We start from the raw sequence: 17,926 nt of genomic DNA on the forward strand, positions 1-17,926 counted from the left end.
ACCGCAGTTGTTGTTTTTTCAAATTAACCCAGCGTCGTGCAGAGAAGGGAAGCATGAGGATTGGGAAGAAAGGACAGCGAATGGAAACAAACACCAATGGACATACTTACTTACGCCAACCCCAACTCCACTTCCAACGCGACCCCTCATCGGCGGCCTCCGCCCCGTCTCCTTTTGTTTCGGCGGCCGCGGGGACCTCGCTTGTTGGGTAGTCGACATACGTGGAAGCAATATCCACAAAAACAGGTTTACACGGCACTGCCTGATAATCTGGTGGAAACTTAATGACATTGTGCGCTACTGCCACCTCATCACCCGCATCTACAAGGTAGGGCACAAAGGCCTGTCGCTTCTTGTTTTCCTCTCCAATCCCCGCCACGGAAGACAACAAAGTTGATGAGGCGAGACGAAGTGCGGATTTCTCCACGAGGAGGCGCAAGTTCTCTACAGTTGGTGTCGATGGTATCCCGTCAAGAACTGACAGAGCGGCCTTGTAGCAATTTTGAGCCCTCTCGCTCTCCTTCGTAATGCGCCAGCTCTCCCCTAAATACAGGAGTTTGCCCGCACGGCATAAGGCAGAGTTTTCTTCCACGTCAGATCGACCATCGACACCGGGTAGCATTTCCATATCTCCAATCGTTTCCAACGCCGCATCGTAGAGGCGAACAATCTCCATGGGAGAGGCGTATTGCGATGGCTGGATTTCCTTTCGGCTCTTCCCACCAGCAATACCACCAGTGCCAACTCCGGAAATTACGCTAACAGTGCGGGCGCTGCGATCAACGTTATTGCCACTAAGGCATTTCTCCGTTGCATGAAAACGGCGCGCGTGCACCTCCACCATGAAAAGAGTACGCTGCAACGTTTCGTATGAGACTTGGAATATCAAGTAATGCACCAAAAGTTGTAGCTCCGTCTTTTGTTTCTCATCCGAAAGCGTTCTCAAGTCCTTGCGGGCATGAGCTAAGGCGTCATTAAGAGATCCAATGCGCCGGTCCATAAGGTCGAGTGCTCGGTTCTGAAGCCCGACGGGAATGAGAGAACTGGCCTCAGTCGCCTTCGCCTTTGCTGCCTCCACATTGACCGCCCGTGCACCCCGCAACGCATCCCTCACTTTGATTGAAGCAACATTTAGCTGCCGGTTATTCCATTCGATGGTAGTGGCGCCAATGCTTTCGGGAGTGTCCTCGAGGCTAAGGTTTGGTTTGTACGACGAGGGATCCTCACCCAGTCGAAGCATGCAGAACACCACGCGATCGTCCAACTCCGTTACCTTCGAAAAGATAAGCGATAGCTGCTCAGGGTTGCTACACTTCCGCAGTTCGTAGTACAGCTCACGGGAATCACGGAAGTGGTCCCTCGCCTCTGCCATTAGCCCATGTGCTGCAGCCGCACGTCCCTTAACTTCCAGTACGTAAGCCGAAACCTCTTTCTGAAGTCTCTCATTTGCAACAACCTGCGCAATGGCCTGCAGCTTCGTAGCCCACTTTACCGACTTGTTCAGCCGCTTCCTATATTGACATTTCGGTGGAATACCGCCAGGAGGCTTTGCCTCGGTCCCTTCAGCACTGCTGGCGGTGCGATGTTTCTCCTGCATATCTTCCGCAGCCGCCCAACATCTCTCTGCACAGAGAATCAGCAGTTGCAAGTGCTCGGGCTTCGTCGCGTTATGAGACGTAACTTCCTTCTGTTGGAATTTCTTTGTATTCTGCAGCATTCCAAGCTGACCACGAAGTGTTGAGAGCCGATTCGTGGTGTAGCACCGGTAACGTGCATAGTCCTCGGCACGCAGCCCATGTTGGAGTTGAATCTCCTTTAGGAACAACAGTAGATCAAAGTCCATTGTGTGTGTGTGTGCGTATGTGTGTGGGTTGCAATCGCCTATATCGGGTTTAATATGCTTTTCTTACTTCCCTTTGTTGTACTTTTACCTTTCTTATCTTACCTTACTCCAACCTTCTTGTCCTGGTGCGGGTGGACTCCACAACCCACGACATAAACGCGAGAAAATACAAGGCAAGAGAAACAACATAAAACGGGACAAAGGATTTATTAATGAGTAAAGGATGACAGTCGTCCTCACTGCATAACGAACAGAACAAAAAAAAATGTGATTCAACACTGACCCGGTCAACGGGACGGGGAATCACATTTCTTCTTTTTTTCTTTTTGTACGTTTTTTGTGTGATTTTTTTTTATTTGTGAAATTATTTTCCGAAACAAAAAATAAAATTGAAAAGTAATTAAGAGAAGTCTTACTCCATCATACTACCCCGTACAGGTATAGGGACCAGTGCAAGCGGCAACAAAGAGGAAAGAAGCCAAAAGAGAGAGAGAGAAGGTAGGGAGAGAAAAAAAGGGAAGGAACGTTCAGTGATTGGTATTCCTCCTCCCCCCCCCCAAACACACACACACACACACGCATATTCCTTACCTATTTCACTTACCCATTTCTTCTTCTTCTTCTCATTATTATTGTTTTACCTTTCCCCTTCCTCTTTATCCCTCTCTGGCCATTCCATGTATGTATGCCCAACAGCGCCTTCTTTTACTTTGCCTTTGTCTCAGCGCCCATCTTGCGGAGGGCAATCTTGAAGGCAATGGTGTCTGCCACCTTGCGACCGAGTTTAGTAACACGATGGCCAGCTCCCTTGCATTTCTCAAGCAATTCCAACTTGGTGAGGCTCTTGCAACACCAGTGAAGGAGACCTTTTGAAGCGCGAGTTGTAATCTCAGGACGGCTTCCGCGGTTTTTCTTGCTGGAGAAGCGCTTACTGAGGCCACCATATCCCACACCAGGGCGCAGGTACACCGCACGGAGCACAGCGGCGCAACGGATGTAATACCAGTCGGGATTCTGCGGGGCGCGCTCGCGGCCGTGTGAAGTCTTGACAATTTCTGCACAGTTTGGTACCATCATTTTACCCTCCTGCTTGAAATGTTGGCTGCAGATCTTCACCCAGCGCCATGGGTGAACATCACGCAGAGTCGCGCCCTTCTTCTTTCCGATGCGGCGGATCTTGGAATTAGCCTTTGTGCGAGCGACAGCCATTTTTTTTGCTTGTTAAACTCGGGTTTGACGGTGTAAAGATGCGCGAGCTGCGAGACGAGAACTTCTCTCTTTTTTTTTTATTTTTATTTTGTTATTGTTTTTTTTTTTGCGGAATTGGAAAAAACAAACAAACAAACAAACAAATGGGGTGGGGAAAGTAGCAAAATTATTAGCAAGATATATATATATATATGTGCACACATTTACTTACAAGTATGATACGCATACCGCAAGAGGAGGAATAACATGTTATATATAGGGATTAGAAACTCGAATACGACGAGGGCTATATAAATATATATATAAATATATATATATATATTTCTTTTTTCTTTTATTTTGACGGCAGATATTTAAACCAAACAAAGACAAAATGAATAGAAATATATCATCATAACGCTGTTACTTTTTCTCTTTTTTTTTTTTTTTGGTGACGGAGAAGAGGAGGAGAGGAGAAGGAGGGGGAAGGATTAGGCACATTAACACCACCACCAATAAAAATAACACTAACAACAAACGAGAGAAGGGAACACGGCAGTGAAATTGGTATAAACTTTAAACAAACACAATTGCACATATACACACGGAGGAAGAGGGAAAAGAAGAAGAAAAGTAAAAGTGCCAGAGCGGACGAAGCATATATATATATATATATATATATTTATTTATTAAAAAAAAAAAAATCAGACATGCGCCACCCATCATAATCCAACGAACACTTAACACTAAAACAGTGTTCCATCCGACATTACTTAACTAATAAATTCAGGAAATGTGTTCATGTGTTTGTGTGTGTGTGTGTGTGAGGCGGAATTATCTGAACTAATGCCACAACTTGACTGCATTCCCTGAAGACGGAAAGAAATTCAACCACCAGATGGAAATAATAACGAGATTATTATTATTATTATTTTTTTGTTAATTTTCTTCTTTTTTAAAAAAAAAAAATTAGATGAAGTAACAAGAAATTAACCATAACAATGAGTTAACATCACTACCTCTCACTGATATCATCATCATGGTAATAAACATAATTCTTTTGTCTTTTCTTTATATATATGTATATATGTATTTTTTTTTGAATTAAGTTTTTTTTAAAAAAAAAAAAGAAACAAGGAGAGAAGGAAGGAAAGGGATGGAGAAGAGTGAAATGATATGCATATATATATATATATTATTATTTTTTTGAATTGCATATTTGCGTACACGGGAAGCAATGGATGGGAAAGTAACGTGGAAAATAACTTTTCATATATCTATGTATGCAACATTTATTTATTTATTTACTTATTCTTTTTTTTTTCCCCCTCTCTTGCATTTTAATTAAGGCAGCGGTGTTATTACTATCGATAACAATAATAACAGAGAAAGACTGAGTTGAAAACGGCCCTCTCCCCCTCCCCCTCCCCCCCACCTCACAAAAACAAAAAAACAAAAAAAAAAACAGCACCAAAAGTAAACAACGACGCAACCCGGAGAAAATGTGCTCAATGCTTTCAAATATATAAATAAATAAATATATAAATATATATTACCCCCCTCTCCCTCATGCGCTAAAGTTGTAAAATGCAAAAAGCATGAGAAGAACAAAAGGAACGAGAATGAAAAGGAGGAAGAAACAAAAACACACACACACACACACACACACACACACACACACACACACACACACACACACACACACACACACACACACACACACACACACACACACACACACACACACACACACACACACACACACACACACACACAAAAACACACACACACAAAAACACACACACACACACACACACACACACACACACACACACACACACACACACACACACACACACACACACACACACACACACACACAGACATGCACAAAAACACACACACACACAGACATGCACAAAAACAACAACAACAACAACAAAACAACAAAGCAGAAGCAATAGCAATAGCAATCGAGTTAGATCTCGGGGAAAATATTTTTTGAAATGGAAAAGACAACGACAACAACAAAAACTTTACCGAGTTATTTATTCGTAATCAATGAAGAAAAGGTAAAACATGGTTGTTGTTATTGTTGTTTTTTTAAAAAAAATTGAGGGGCGGAATCAGCAAAAAGGGAGGTAAGAGGAATAAACGTTGGCCGGATGAAACATGATTTCGTGTGATGGTTGAAGAGGCACCTCCCAAGCCACCAGCAATAATAATAACAATGAAAAGAAAAAGAAAAAAAAAGAAGACATAACTACTTGAAAGAAAAAAAAAAGAAAAATTCAAAACTTGAAAAAAGCATTTGGTCATACTACTAAAGCAAAAGATTTTCGTTGGCCTCTGCTACAGAAAAACCTTAAAAAAAAAAAAAGAGTTAAATACCCTCCCCTCCTTTTTTTTTTCTCCCCCCCACCCCACCTGCTCCAAACTCCTTTTATTCTCCCTATTCTTCATTGGCTTTCTCTTCTGCGTGGCTTACTGGTTTTTAGTCTTTTCTCCGTCTTTGGCGCGCCGTATTCCCATCATGAAAAAAAAAACAATTAAAAAAAAATTTTCTATACTTGTATTTATATGCTTACTTATATGTATCGATGTATTCGCATATAGTCAACATCAATGTGTTGATGCTTGTTTTCCCTCCCTTCTTTTTTTTTTTTGTACGCCTCTTGCCACATACTATATTCTTTTTGTCATGCCTCACCTTTCTTTTCTTTTCCTTTCCCCCTATTATTATTATTATTATTATTATTTTCCCCCTCTTTTATTTAATTTTTTTTTTTTGAAACCTTCGTTTTCCCTTTCCCCATGACTTCTCCTTATTTCCCATCCCTTCTCTTCTCTTCTCTTCTCTTCTCTTCTCTTCTCTTTCCTTTTGTTCCCATTCTCCTCACAGCATCCAATCAACTCATCTCAAGTGTCTAACAATTGTTCCATCAACGCCCGACTCATATCTTTCAACTGTCACCTGAAAAGTAATGTGCGAAGGCAAAAGGACTCAAACACGCAACGAGATTGTCACTTCCCCCCGTCACGACCGTATCGTAAACGTTAAATTCCAATTCCACACGATCTTTCCCCGCTTGCACCTGCCCTCGTAGAAGTGCCACCGCCCCCTTATTACCATGCATTCCACAATAGTTTGGGGCTGAGAAAAGAGTTAATACGAGACCACCGTGACACCACATATAACCCTCACGGGCGCATTGATGACCGCGTAGGATGAATTGCATTCCAGGTTTCATCTCTCCTATTAGTTGCCTCTTCGAGGGAGGAAATCCATAACTGTAATTGCGGTCAAGGAAAGACCTCGTGACGTCTGGCCCGAATATGAAACCGCAGCCCCGATTATTCATTTGACATCCACTAAGTTGGTCTTCCGGATCGGACCACAATAAACCATCTATCACGAGGCGAGCCTTCGCTCCAGGGCCCTCCAACATGTCATCGCCCCCCCTCGATGTTGGAGTATAAAACGTGTCCTCAAAATCATCCACCATGCCGTACTCATGACGGCGGAGTGATTTCAATAGTGGAACTGACAAGGTGTGAGGGCTGAGACCACCATGAGTGCAGAAAAACATACCTGAAGGACAGGCCACAACAGCAGCTAATGGCAACCAACAAAACACAGTGTTGTATTGAAGCCATGTGCTACTCGTTATATCCACGCTAGCTGGCCCGCGATCTCCCGTCCCCTCTAATTTAGACTTGCATTCCTGAAAGAAACCATAGAGGCGGGATGTCTGCGCCTCCTCGTGGTTGCCACGCAATAAGAAGATGTGCTCGGGGTATTCCACCTTTAGTGCAAATAATAAAGTGATGACCTCCAGGCTTTGAGGCCCGCGGTCCACATAATCGCCGAGAAATAGAAACTTGTATATCTCTGTGGAAGGTGATCCGCGACCGTCCGTTGCCTTAGAGTTGTTGAGGTTTAACTGAATAGAGAGTACATTACTGAGCATATCTGCAAATTGACCATGAATATCACCGACAATAACCAAGTTGTCTTGCCGTGGTATGGCAATCTCTAGCACCGTGTTCTCTCTTTCAAGCACTTCCTTCGTGTCTTGGCATAAAACACCGGCCTGCGCAGCGCCACCGGGAAGTGCATCAACGATGGAAACACTTTGCAGTAGGTCCGAAATCAGCTGTGTGTACTTTCCTACAGCAGGTGGCGTGGTGCTTGGTGGATAAAAGTACACCAGTTCCTCCAAATTCCCTTCCTCTTCTTGCATATGTTGTAGAGTACTTATCGTTTGAATCACTCACCCACTGTGTCCAATATGTGTCAATACGCGTGGCTAAGTCTAATATATATATATATAGTGTGTAGATGTAAGATACAGGTGGTACTGCGTCGGAGTGGAGTATGCTTTATTAATGAATAACCAACGACGTTCAGTTACCGACTTTTGCTCCCTGCTTTACTGTCGCTTCTTATTTTAATTAATTTATTTTTTCCCTTTGCTCTAAACTCCTCCTTTGCTCTCCTTTTCAACTTTCCACCCCTTCCCTACGGGCACGGGGCGTGACAAAAGCTGAAGGGTTACGGACAAGTTTCCCCCCCTTGACCAGAGGCGATGTGTTCTAAACTGAGCAAATAACAGGAAGTTGGGGGGGAGGGAATGGCACAAATTAGAAAAAAAATAATTATTATTAAAAAGAAAAGAAAAAGGAAAGGAAAGAAAAGAAGAAAATGCTGAGAAGAGATGCAAACAGATGGCAATGATGATGAAATAAATCAAAATGAAAAAGGAGAGAAACATGAACAAGTGGGTTTCAACAGAAAGAGAGAGAGAGAAAGAAAGAGAAAGAGGGGAACAACTCGTTTGAACAAATGTGTAATTGTAAGAGGGGGAAAAATATATTGATATGACGTTGATTGCGGCAGTCGCTGAAGAAGGAACTCACAAATTCCTCAGAGGTGAGATTTGGGGGCGCAGCATTACACAACAACAAGTAACGACTAAATGGTATGAAAAACGTCTTATGTCTTTTGATTTATTTATTTATTTTTCTTTCCTTTTTCTTTTTCTTTTGGCAAAAAGGGGAAGAGTTCCTTTATTCTCTTTCCCATCGCTTCCTTTTCTTTTGTCCCTTCTCCACACGCTCACTCCAACGTAACCCTCGTCCCTTCATCATCTTTTTTTTTTTTCCAACAACTGAAGGGAGAAGTGCACAAGTTGAAAAAAAAAAAAGAAGAAGAAAGAGTGCACGGCGCCTCCCAAGACAATGCCCCACACTGTGCCATTGTCAGAAAAATAAAAACATTAATAAAAACAATAATAATGGTGATGGTAACAACAACGGTAACAAAAATAAAAACTGTTATAATTATAAATATAATAAATATAATAATAAAACAAAAAAAAAAGAAGTGTTGTGAAAGGGATTACGACATGCAACAACTCATTACCCAACCATCACCAAAGAAAAACAAAACAAAAACACACACGAACATGACAAAAAGCACAACATTTCTCCACAAATACGAACAGTCCATTCCTAAAAATGTTATGACTTTTAATCATTACTTATCGTCCCCTTTTCCCCCCTTTTCCTCCCTTTTCGCTTTTCCCATTTTTTTTTTTAAATTACTTCATTCCACTTCGCCAAACCCGCTGAGCATAACAAAACTACGATTGGTCATACTCGTCCCCGCTCACCAAAAAAAAAAAAAAACAACAACAACACAAAAACACACACACGAAGCAGGCGCACAAACAACGATGATACAAACAAAAAGAAAAATGAAAAAAAAAAGAAGAAAAAAAAAAAAACACACACACACGTAAAGAGAGGAAGGGATTATTACAAACTCAAAAAAAAAAAGGAAAAAAGACACATCATCCTTTCTTTTTCTTTTTCGTTTTCTTTTTTTCTTTTCCCTCTTTTCTTTTTCTGTGTCTCGTCCTGCTCATAACGGCTGCAACGGAACAATAATAATAACAATAACATTAATAATAATAATAAAGAAGTGCTTGCGACACTACACACAAGCACACAAAGATGAAAAAAAATATATAAAGACAGCAACGATGACACGGTAAAAAAAAAAAAAGGAAAAGAAAAGAAAAAAAAGGAAAAAGGGATTTAAAGGAAAGGGAAAGGAAAAAAATGATGATAAGGAAGGGAGAAGAAAAACCAAAAGGATGGTAGAAGCCATAAAAATCGATGTTGTTGTTGTTGTTATTTTTAACCACATCAGTAAAGGGGTAAAACATTAACAACAGTAACAGTAATAATAGCAACGGAAAAAAGATGAAAACGGAGGGGAAAAAAAAGTAGGAAGATGTGGGAATCTTCAAACCTTCTCCTTTTTTTAACTTCTATTTCTCTTTTTCTCTTTCTCCTCCTCACCTTTTTCTTTTTTTAAAAAAAATCACTTCCGCTCAATTTCATTATTATTATTATTATTATTTTGTTGGTGCTGTTTTTTTTTCTTTTTAAAAACTTCCTTCCTTCCTTCCTTTTTTCCTTTTTTTTCTCGTTTATTCATTCGTCCTCTCATTTTCCCTCTCTCTTTTTTCTCTCTCTCTTTCCCCCCTTCACATCTTAACCATAAATCACTCACTCACTCACACGTTCACAACCAAACAATTCCTTTCAATATCTTCACTTCACTTCACTTTCTTTTCTTTTCTTTTCCTTTTTTTTTTGCATGTTAAATATTGCCGCAAAACATTTTACAATACGACATGAACTCACAAATATATACACATACAAAAAAAAAAAAGAAAAGAAAAGAAAAGTGAAGTGAAGTGAAGTGGGAGCGCGCGTAATTTTTTTTTTTTTAAAACAAAAAAAAAAAGGAATGAATGAAATAAGTGATGCACAAATGAGTGGAGATATGCTTGCGTCTGCGTCTGCGTGTGCATGTGCACGAGGAGAGAGAAAAGTGCCACAAAAAGAAAAAAAAAAGAAAACTATGCTCGACCCTGATACGAAATGGAAAATAAATAAATAAATATTGAAGAGACCTGAAGATACATATACATGACGGCATAAATACATGAATACATACATAAATATAAATATACACAGACGCAATACAACATAGCAAATGCCTCAAAACGGAGATGCAAGAGACAAGAGTAAAACAAGCAAAAGAAAAAAAAGGAAGCACCGCCTCAGATTTTGTTATTTTAGGTTCGATTTCCTTTTCTCTTCTTGTCTTTCTTAAATTATTTCTTTTGGACTCTTGTCAGTTTCGCATGGCATTTGTGATCGGTATGTTGCGGGGGCGTTTTCATACGGATGTACAACAAAAGCTCCCCTCCCCCCCCGCACACGCATCCAAATGTATATGTGTACATAAATTTTTATGTACAAATATATTTTACCAGTCTGTTCTTCTTTTCTTTTCTTTCTCCTTTTCTTTTCTTTTTCTTTTTTTTTTTCTTTTCCCTTTCTCTTCTTGTCGTGCAGTAACGGGAATAAATAATACAAGAAAGGAAGGATGATGCCTGGACAGATGATCAACAATAGCAAAAAAATAACAGAAAGCGGAGACGGGGAATAAAACAAAACAATCAAACGTTAATCCTTCAACTATTCTTCCATCAAATCCCACATCCCCTACTTCCGTTTTTTTTCATTTTTTTTCTTCTGCTCTGCCTGATGCATTTTCCCCCATCTGTTTCCATTATTTTTTTTTCCTTAGAAAAAAGAACCGCTGTGGCGGTAGTGACGCTACTACGAAAGCGAAAAAGAAAAAAAAAGGCAGGTAAAACATCTGTACAAAAACCTAGTCATCCCTTCGACTACCAATAGGATCTAAAACTTGTAGCCCATTGGCTTGTATGGAGGAACGCCCAGACTCGCATCGTCTACCATTCCCTTGACTACTAGACCTCTCACAACTTGTTGAAGTGGTTTGTTTGCTCAATGGCGTCATCGCCCGCTTTATTGTTGTCTTCGAGGGTGTCGCAATACTTCGTCCATCATTGCTGCAACTTTTTCCAGTACCGCCGAGACTGAGTTTCTTTTCTTTCCTTCCACATGAAAGTGGTGTATTTGTCCTCAACACAAGTGTCGCCTCCGTATCCCGAATAGCAATTGTGCTACTGCTAAGCTTTGGAGCTGGTGAGCTGCCAGGTTGCTCATGACCGGTTCTACTAAGAGGTGCTGTGCTGCGACCACTTGATTTCTGTCCCTCTGCGCCTAAAGGGGGAAGGGCACAATTATGGCTAATATCTTTCCCTCCTCGTGGGGGTGGTGTGATGTTTTGGGGAAGTGGTAACAACGACGGAACGACGACACGCGGTGAGCTCATTGCATTGGGACCGTAACGTACCCACGTGTTCGATAACCCGCTGTCGGATGAATACCCAACACCACACTCGTCACATGTGGACGCCGCTGAATCCTTTCCTCGAAGTTTTGCGCTGAGATCACGCAGGGGGCTGACATTTTTCATCCGTACCTCCGAGCGCGGACTGCTGGTACAACTCCCTCCAGCATTTACCATTGCGAGAATTGCACTGGAGCCTGCTGGAGTTGTTGCGCCGTGTTCACTGCGATTATGTGGGGATGAGAGCGTTGTTTGAAGATGAGGCACCAAATCACTGTCAAGACGCACACCTCGCAAAAGCAACTCATCCTCCCATGTGATGCTGGAAACACGCGTCTTACCAGCCATGCCATCAGGACTATGCTGTCGCAGCATGGCAAGTCACTACCTTCTACACGAACTGCTAATCAACCCCTTTGTTTTCTATATGCTTGTCCCGCTCATAGATGCAATGTCAAACAAAGCAAAGAAAGATAAGGAAATGATGTGCACGTATATATATATATATATATATGTGTATGAGGGAGGCGGGAGCGAAACGATACAAAACGAATTGGCAGTGGCAAGTGGCAAGTGACCGAAGAACTGTAATGGGAAGTTACGCGAATTTTGTTTTATAGACAAAACAAAAAAGAAACAGCGGATGCCAATTGCGCACATGCAAAAGGCGTATCGAATAGAGTAAGCCCCACATAACAATAACAAAAAGAAGGGAAGAGGGCCAGAGGAACAGAAACAACAAAATGCGGCTCACCGCCAGGTGTGTAGGCAGCCGGTTCCTTCTCTACCCTCTCTCTTTTATTCGATCCCTTCCCTTCTTTTCTCTCCCTTTATTTGTGCTTCCCTTATTCCCATTTAAACTTCAAGACTTGCATCTCTGCTCAAGAAACGTCGTGTACGAAGTGGACAAGAGTAAACACATCACTTTACATGGGAAAATGTAATGGTAACATACACAGTAGGAGTCACGGAAGACGGCGGTACATAAGCTTCCCCGAAGCAGGCCGCTCTCCCCCACAAGGAAGATATTATGTGCGCGTCAAGTGAAAAAGACCAATACGCAATCATCATTGAGCTAATAATCCTCCTCTTCCTCTTCATTCTCTTCCGCTTCTTCTTCCCTCGCACGTCTCCTCGCCTCGCGCCGCCTCTCACGCTCTAATCGCCGCTTCTCCATTCGTTTCGCCTCGTCGTATTCCTTCATAATAGTGTTGCGGCGAATAACAGCATTCTGCAATACTGCCTCCCATTTCGCCGTGGAACTCCCTTCCGCAATCAGACGTGGCGCATTCAAATCATCCGAATCCTTTACAATCTTTCCCTGTACAAAAAACAACATGCAGGGGGTGCTGCGAACTTCTAAAAACAATAACAGCTCTACGAGCATCTCATATGCTTGTCTGTGCAACTCTTGCTTCTGTACCTTACTGGGTGGGCGCTTCGTAGCAATATACACCGGATCCTTTTCAATAAGTTGCTGAATATTTGTTCGCTCCTCAGGGACAAGAGCGACATTAAAATACCGCACGCGCCGGGTTTGGTGACGGTCCCGCAGCACAAAACGTTCCTTCACGAGTGGTAACAGTTTGGCGCTGTGTGGGCATAAGAAAGTTGTGACTACCAGCGCACAGAGAGCCTCGGGTTCCCCCACCACATGTGTCTCAAAATCCTCTTTGCTCAGCAGCGTGACGAACCGCTTGGTTAATTCGTCAACGGAGGAGGCCTCACTATCACGGTCAAGGTCAGACATGGCGCGTAAATGATGAATCTATGCCTTTCACACGCCTTCTTCAAATATATATATATATATATATACACGTGTGTGCGTGAGAGAGAGAGAGCATTTCATTATATATATATAAGAAGGTATACGAAATACTTTACAGAGGAAATGATGATATTGTCAACCGTCAATCTGTCCAACTTTTGTTTTCCTCCTTTAAAACGAATTGGATTTTGCAGCTTCAGTATAATAAGTTTACTGATATGAAACACAACACTGGGAAGTTCTCACACATACTCCGCTATGAAAGGAAACAACAATAAAAAAGGCTAAACGGAAACTTTTGCCTGACTGCATCAGATAAAAACAGCCAGACCATCCATCCAGCATTCATCCTTTAAACAGAATACAATGTAGTCACCTTCCCTCACCACTATATGTATATATCTTTTATATTTCTTTTACCTCTTTTGTTATACGCTGCTTACATCTTTTAATCGAATATTCACTTGGGTGTGAGGGCCTAAATTGCTAGCGAAAAGGGGAAATGTACTTCACAGTTTGAAGAAAAGCACTTGTAACCCACACAGACAATTTCTTTATTCAATTCCCCACCTTTCCTCAAGATATCATCAACATGTAGTGTTCTGGAAAGTGACGAGTGTGTTGAGTGCTTGCTTTCAGATGTTCAGACAGAGAACCAAAGAGAGACAGCGATAAGTGCGGAAACCAACTAAAAACGGGGTCGCCGCCTTCGCATGGTGTATTTTGTGTCTTCTGATGTTTTAAGGCCAAACTTGCGCCGCTCCGCCTTCTTAAGAAGAACCCACTCCTTCGTTCCAGTTACGGGACGATTGTCCTTTCGGCGACGTGCACCCGCCTGCCGCCCTCCATGACTACGCGACCGCTTGTGTGCCACTCGACCCCCCACGCGGGCCCCAAATCGTTGTCCCTCATCATTTTCCTCCTCACCTTCTTCTTCTTCTCCACCCTCTTCCTCACATTCCTCCTCCTCTTCCACCTCTTCACCTTCTTCATTGCAGACAGAGAGTGGACGTGGAGGCATAAAACCACCCGCTACTTGGCCGGCTTGCACGACAAGGTAATGTTTCTTCGCTTTTGTGCTATGAGGAAAGTCTACCACGACACCACCAGAGAAACCACATAGCATGGCGGCTCTCGTGATCATATGCAGTTGTTCAACGTTAGCAGGGTAAAACTGAATTGCAGCCTTCGCCCCACGGCGGAGGGCATTGTAGAGGCATTGGAAAAGAGCACGCAACCGTCTTTGTGGAACTTGGCCGCGGCGGTCACTTTGACAAAGCCACTGCACGGCAGAAATTGAGACGGCCCCATCAAATGCACCCGGGCGGAAGGGAAGTCCCTCACCCATATCTCCTCGCATGACCTCAACTATCGATGGTCCCGGTGGAAGAACAGCTTCAGCCTCATTTCCATCGCCGTCAGTGCTGTCATGGTCATCATTCTCATTTTCATCATGAATTGGACCCCAACGCACATCTCGCAAGTCCACACCTTCTATTGGTCCCTCATCCTCCTTTTCATCATCTTCCCGCATTAATTCCTCTGAAGCCTTTGCCATTCCGAGCATATCCGTACTAATATCAATCCCAATCCATGTATGGCCACACTCTCGCAAAACTTCACCACTTAATCCACTACCGCACCCAACGTCGAGGAGCAGCGCCGGACACCCACTTGGAAGTGCGAGGAGCTCCAACGCCCGCCGTGTCATGGCTCGTTGAACCATTTGTACGCGGCCGCTACGAGTGTAGCGCTGAGCCCCATCAGCATTGTAAAGAATATCGGGTGGTGCCTCAAATTCGGGACGTGTTGGCGGCATTCTTCTTTTCGAATCGTGTTCCTACTTTATTGTGACTGTTTCCTCAACAAATAATTTAGCTTCACCCGCCCCCCCCTTTCCCGTCCTTATTTAACCACTATCTATCTCCCACTTGATGATGCTACTACTTGAAGTTGTGTGTGTGTTTTAAAAACACAAAAAAAAAAAACAGCAGTTCCCCTGTGAGCAGAAACCAAAACTGTAAAATATGGCGGGACTAAAGGACCTTCCCACCCACCCCCCTTTTCCTCTGAGCTGAATTATTACCCAGCACACCATTAAAATGAAATGAAAAATAAAAAAAAATAAAACAAGAAGCACCAAAAAAAGAGTGGAAAAAAAAAGAAGAAAAGAGAAGAGAATGATAAACAACATCAAGTGATGAAAGTACACATGAGTATTCCTTTTTATTTTATTGTTTTACTTTTATTTCATGCTCCGTCGTCTCCCTTTTTGTTTGTAAGCGAAAAAGAAAAAAAGAACACATTTCGAGGTCGCGCCTCACGGGATCGTCGAAACACGAGAGGAAAGAAGGAAAACAAAAACCGTGTAAATCAAAAGGGAAAAGCAAAAAAAAAGAAAAAGAAATGAGTAAACAAACCCCAAACACACACGTAAATAAAGAAACTGTAGAGAGGGAAAGAAAAAAAAAAAGGATCTGGGGAACGAATCGAAATAAAGGTACAACAACTGATAAAAAAGATGAAATGGGAAAAGAAGTGGAACAACGAAGAACCGAATAAGAAAAGAGAAACTGGAACAAAAAAGAGAGTGTTGCGTACTGGAATCGGTAAACGGCGGTAAAACATAAAACAAAACGCGTAAAAGTAATAACGAAAGCACAGCAGAAGCAACAACATCAAAACAACAAGAAGCAAAACTAATATCAGTTCCTCCTTTTCTTTTTAAATCTTTTCCTCGCACACCCCCCCTTCCCTCACTGCTACTATTTTTGTTATTGTTGTAATAATCTTCTCACCCCAACTTTCCTTTTTTTTTTCTCTCTCTCTCTCTCTCTTCTTCTTTTCCTTTGACGTTTCTTTTTTTGATTTTGTCTATTTTCTCTCTTTTGTTTTGACTTTCCCTTTTTTTCTTTTTTCATACGTATGTGCCTTTGTGTCATGAGAGAAATGTCATTCATGACGGCTGCTTTTCCACCTCCTTATATTTCATTTTCTTTGTTTTTTTTTTTACTGTTAAAAGTCCAGCACCATCACCAACACAATAATTAGCAACACAACTAATAATAATAATTATTATTATTATTATAATCAACAACAACAATATCATCAACATCGCTGCTGCTACCGGCGTGTAACACATCCCTTTCTTTCTTTTCTCCTTTTTGTTTTTTTCTATTCATATATCCATATATCCATATATATATATATTATTATTATTATTATTTTGAAAATTTCTTTTTTCTTCTTTCCCCCTCCTTTTTTTCCTATCACTATCCCTAAACTTGACACATTTCCTTTCAAGTATAAAACCCTATTTTTCTTTTTTTGTTTTTAAGAAAAAAAATTTCCCCCTCCTTTTCCCTTTACACACCCTTTGCATATCCCACAAAAAGAAAATAAAAGATAAAAGATAAATAATAATTAAAACAAAACAACACAACAGCAGCAAAGAAGGAAGGAATGGAAAAAAAAAGAGAAAAAAGAGAGTTGTTTTCACTTCTTTTTTTCTTTTTTTATTATTTTTTCTTTTTTCTTTCCTTTGCTTTGCTTTGTCATCATCACAAAAAAAAAAGCAAAACAACAGTTACCATCGCTACCATCATAACCGCGGCCAACTTGCTGCCACGTGGTGGAGAATATTAACAACAGGCTCTAAATGATAATAATGAAGCGTGTAACCGTAAGGGTAAAGGAAGCAGGTAAAAATTAAAAACAAAAACAAAAACAAAAACAACAAAAATTAGTTCGAGCGACATCCACACGTTACTTCAGGCCCCATCCACACACACACAAACAAAAAAAAACAAAAAAAAAACACAACTTCCGTTGATGATCTTTCATTTGTTCATAATTTTGCTAATGTTTCACTTCTAATTCATTTCTCCGGCTGCCATTTTCAGTAGTCTCTTTATTTTAAGTCCTCATAAGCTTCACCCTTTTCTTTTTTCTTTTTTTTTTCTTGCCTTTTTTGTTGGTTTGGTTCTAATATCCCTCTGCAACAACATACAGTTATTATCATTATTATTATTGTTGTTGTTGTTGTTGTCGTTTTCCCCCATCTCTCTCTCTCTCCTGAAATAAGTGAGTTTCTCACCAACGCAAGACAAAAAAAAAAGAAAAAAAAAGAAAAGTGAAAAATGAAAATGAAAGAAACAACAACTTTTCCTCCATGATGTAAAAGGAAAAGAGCCGCAAACAGAGGTTTAGGAAATTGTAAAAATAAATACAAACAAAAAAAAATTTACCGATGGTTTACACCAATTTCCTCATAAAAACTTAAAAAACAAAACAATAAAAGAAAAGAAAAAAAGAAAAAAAGAAAACACGTCTGGAGGAATCTTCATGCATCTCCCTTCAGCCAATGTTACACAACCTCTTTCTCTTCTTCATTTTATCACTTCTGTAAAAAAAAAAAAAACAACAACAACAATCGATCACGTCTTTTTTTCTTTCTTTCTTTTTTTTTCTTTCTTTTCTTTTTTTGATTCCCTTTTTATTATTTTTGTTGCTGTTAAATCTTTTTTTTTTTCCTCTTTCTCTCTCTTTTTTTTTATTATTGTATTTTTGTTCTTTAAGTCATTTTATTTCTCTTGTCACGTACTTCTATGGTTTAAAGCAGAAACAAAGAAACAAATCTCAAAACACACTTGTTTCATTTTCTTTATGGATATGTAAATTTCACTTGAAAACAACAAAACAAAACAAAACAAAAAATAATAATAATTATTATTATTACAGAAACAAAATAAAAACAATAAAAATAAGGAAAACTAACATCATGACAAATCGCTCACACAACTCCCTCATCCCCTCCCAAATATCT

The 17,926-nt window shown here is 40.8% G+C and overlaps 7 protein-coding genes across 7 annotated transcripts; all 7 read right to left on the minus strand.

Annotated features, from left to right (window-relative positions):
- Nucleotides 1-106: 106 nt before the first annotated feature.
- On the minus strand, nt 107-1,843 carry TbgDal_IV1760 (hypothetical protein, conserved; the record flags this gene model as incomplete). The annotated part of the gene is made up of 1 exon (XM_011774459.1): nt 107-1,843. The coding sequence occupies one exon, from the start codon at nt 1,841-1,843 to the stop codon at nt 107-109; it is 1,737 nt and encodes a 578-aa protein (XP_011772761.1).
- Nucleotides 1,844-2,548: 705 nt separating this feature from the next.
- TbgDal_IV1770 (ribosomal protein S19, putative) lies at nt 2,549-3,052 on the minus strand (the record flags this gene model as incomplete). Its single annotated transcript, XM_011774460.1, has 1 exon — nt 2,549-3,052. One exon carries the CDS (start codon nt 3,050-3,052, stop codon nt 2,549-2,551), a length of 504 nt encoding a protein of 167 aa, XP_011772762.1.
- A 2,942-nt stretch (nt 3,053-5,994) lies between these two features.
- TbgDal_IV1780 (serine/threonine protein phosphatase, putative) lies at nt 5,995-7,275 on the minus strand (the record flags this gene model as incomplete). Its single annotated transcript, XM_011774461.1, has 1 exon — nt 5,995-7,275. The coding sequence occupies one exon, from the start codon at nt 7,273-7,275 to the stop codon at nt 5,995-5,997; it is 1,281 nt and encodes a 426-aa protein (XP_011772763.1).
- Nucleotides 7,276-10,787: 3,512 nt separating this feature from the next.
- On the minus strand, nt 10,788-11,708 carry TbgDal_IV1790 (hypothetical protein, conserved; the record flags this gene model as incomplete). The annotated part of the gene is made up of 1 exon (XM_011774462.1): nt 10,788-11,708. One exon carries the CDS (start codon nt 11,706-11,708, stop codon nt 10,788-10,790), a length of 921 nt encoding a protein of 306 aa, XP_011772764.1.
- A 700-nt stretch (nt 11,709-12,408) lies between these two features.
- Nucleotides 12,409-13,083, minus strand: TbgDal_IV1800 (hypothetical protein, conserved; the record flags this gene model as incomplete). Its single annotated transcript, XM_011774463.1, has 1 exon — nt 12,409-13,083. One exon carries the CDS (start codon nt 13,081-13,083, stop codon nt 12,409-12,411), a length of 675 nt encoding a protein of 224 aa, XP_011772765.1.
- Nucleotides 13,084-13,789: 706 nt separating this feature from the next.
- Nucleotides 13,790-14,920, minus strand: TbgDal_IV1810 (hypothetical protein, conserved; the record flags this gene model as incomplete). The annotated part of the gene is made up of 1 exon (XM_011774464.1): nt 13,790-14,920. One exon carries the CDS (start codon nt 14,918-14,920, stop codon nt 13,790-13,792), a length of 1,131 nt encoding a protein of 376 aa, XP_011772766.1.
- Nucleotides 14,921-15,474: 554 nt separating this feature from the next.
- On the minus strand, nt 15,475-15,780 carry TbgDal_IV1820 (hypothetical protein, unlikely; the record flags this gene model as incomplete). Its single annotated transcript, XM_011774465.1, has 1 exon — nt 15,475-15,780. One exon carries the CDS (start codon nt 15,778-15,780, stop codon nt 15,475-15,477), a length of 306 nt encoding a protein of 101 aa, XP_011772767.1.
- Between the last annotated feature and the right edge of the window lie 2,146 nt (nt 15,781-17,926).

This window comes from Trypanosoma brucei, chromosome 4 (assembly GCF_000210295.1).
Source record: "Trypanosoma brucei gambiense DAL972 chromosome 4, complete sequence".
In the NCBI taxonomy this organism is placed as follows: domain Eukaryota; phylum Euglenozoa; class Kinetoplastea; order Trypanosomatida; family Trypanosomatidae; genus Trypanosoma; species Trypanosoma brucei.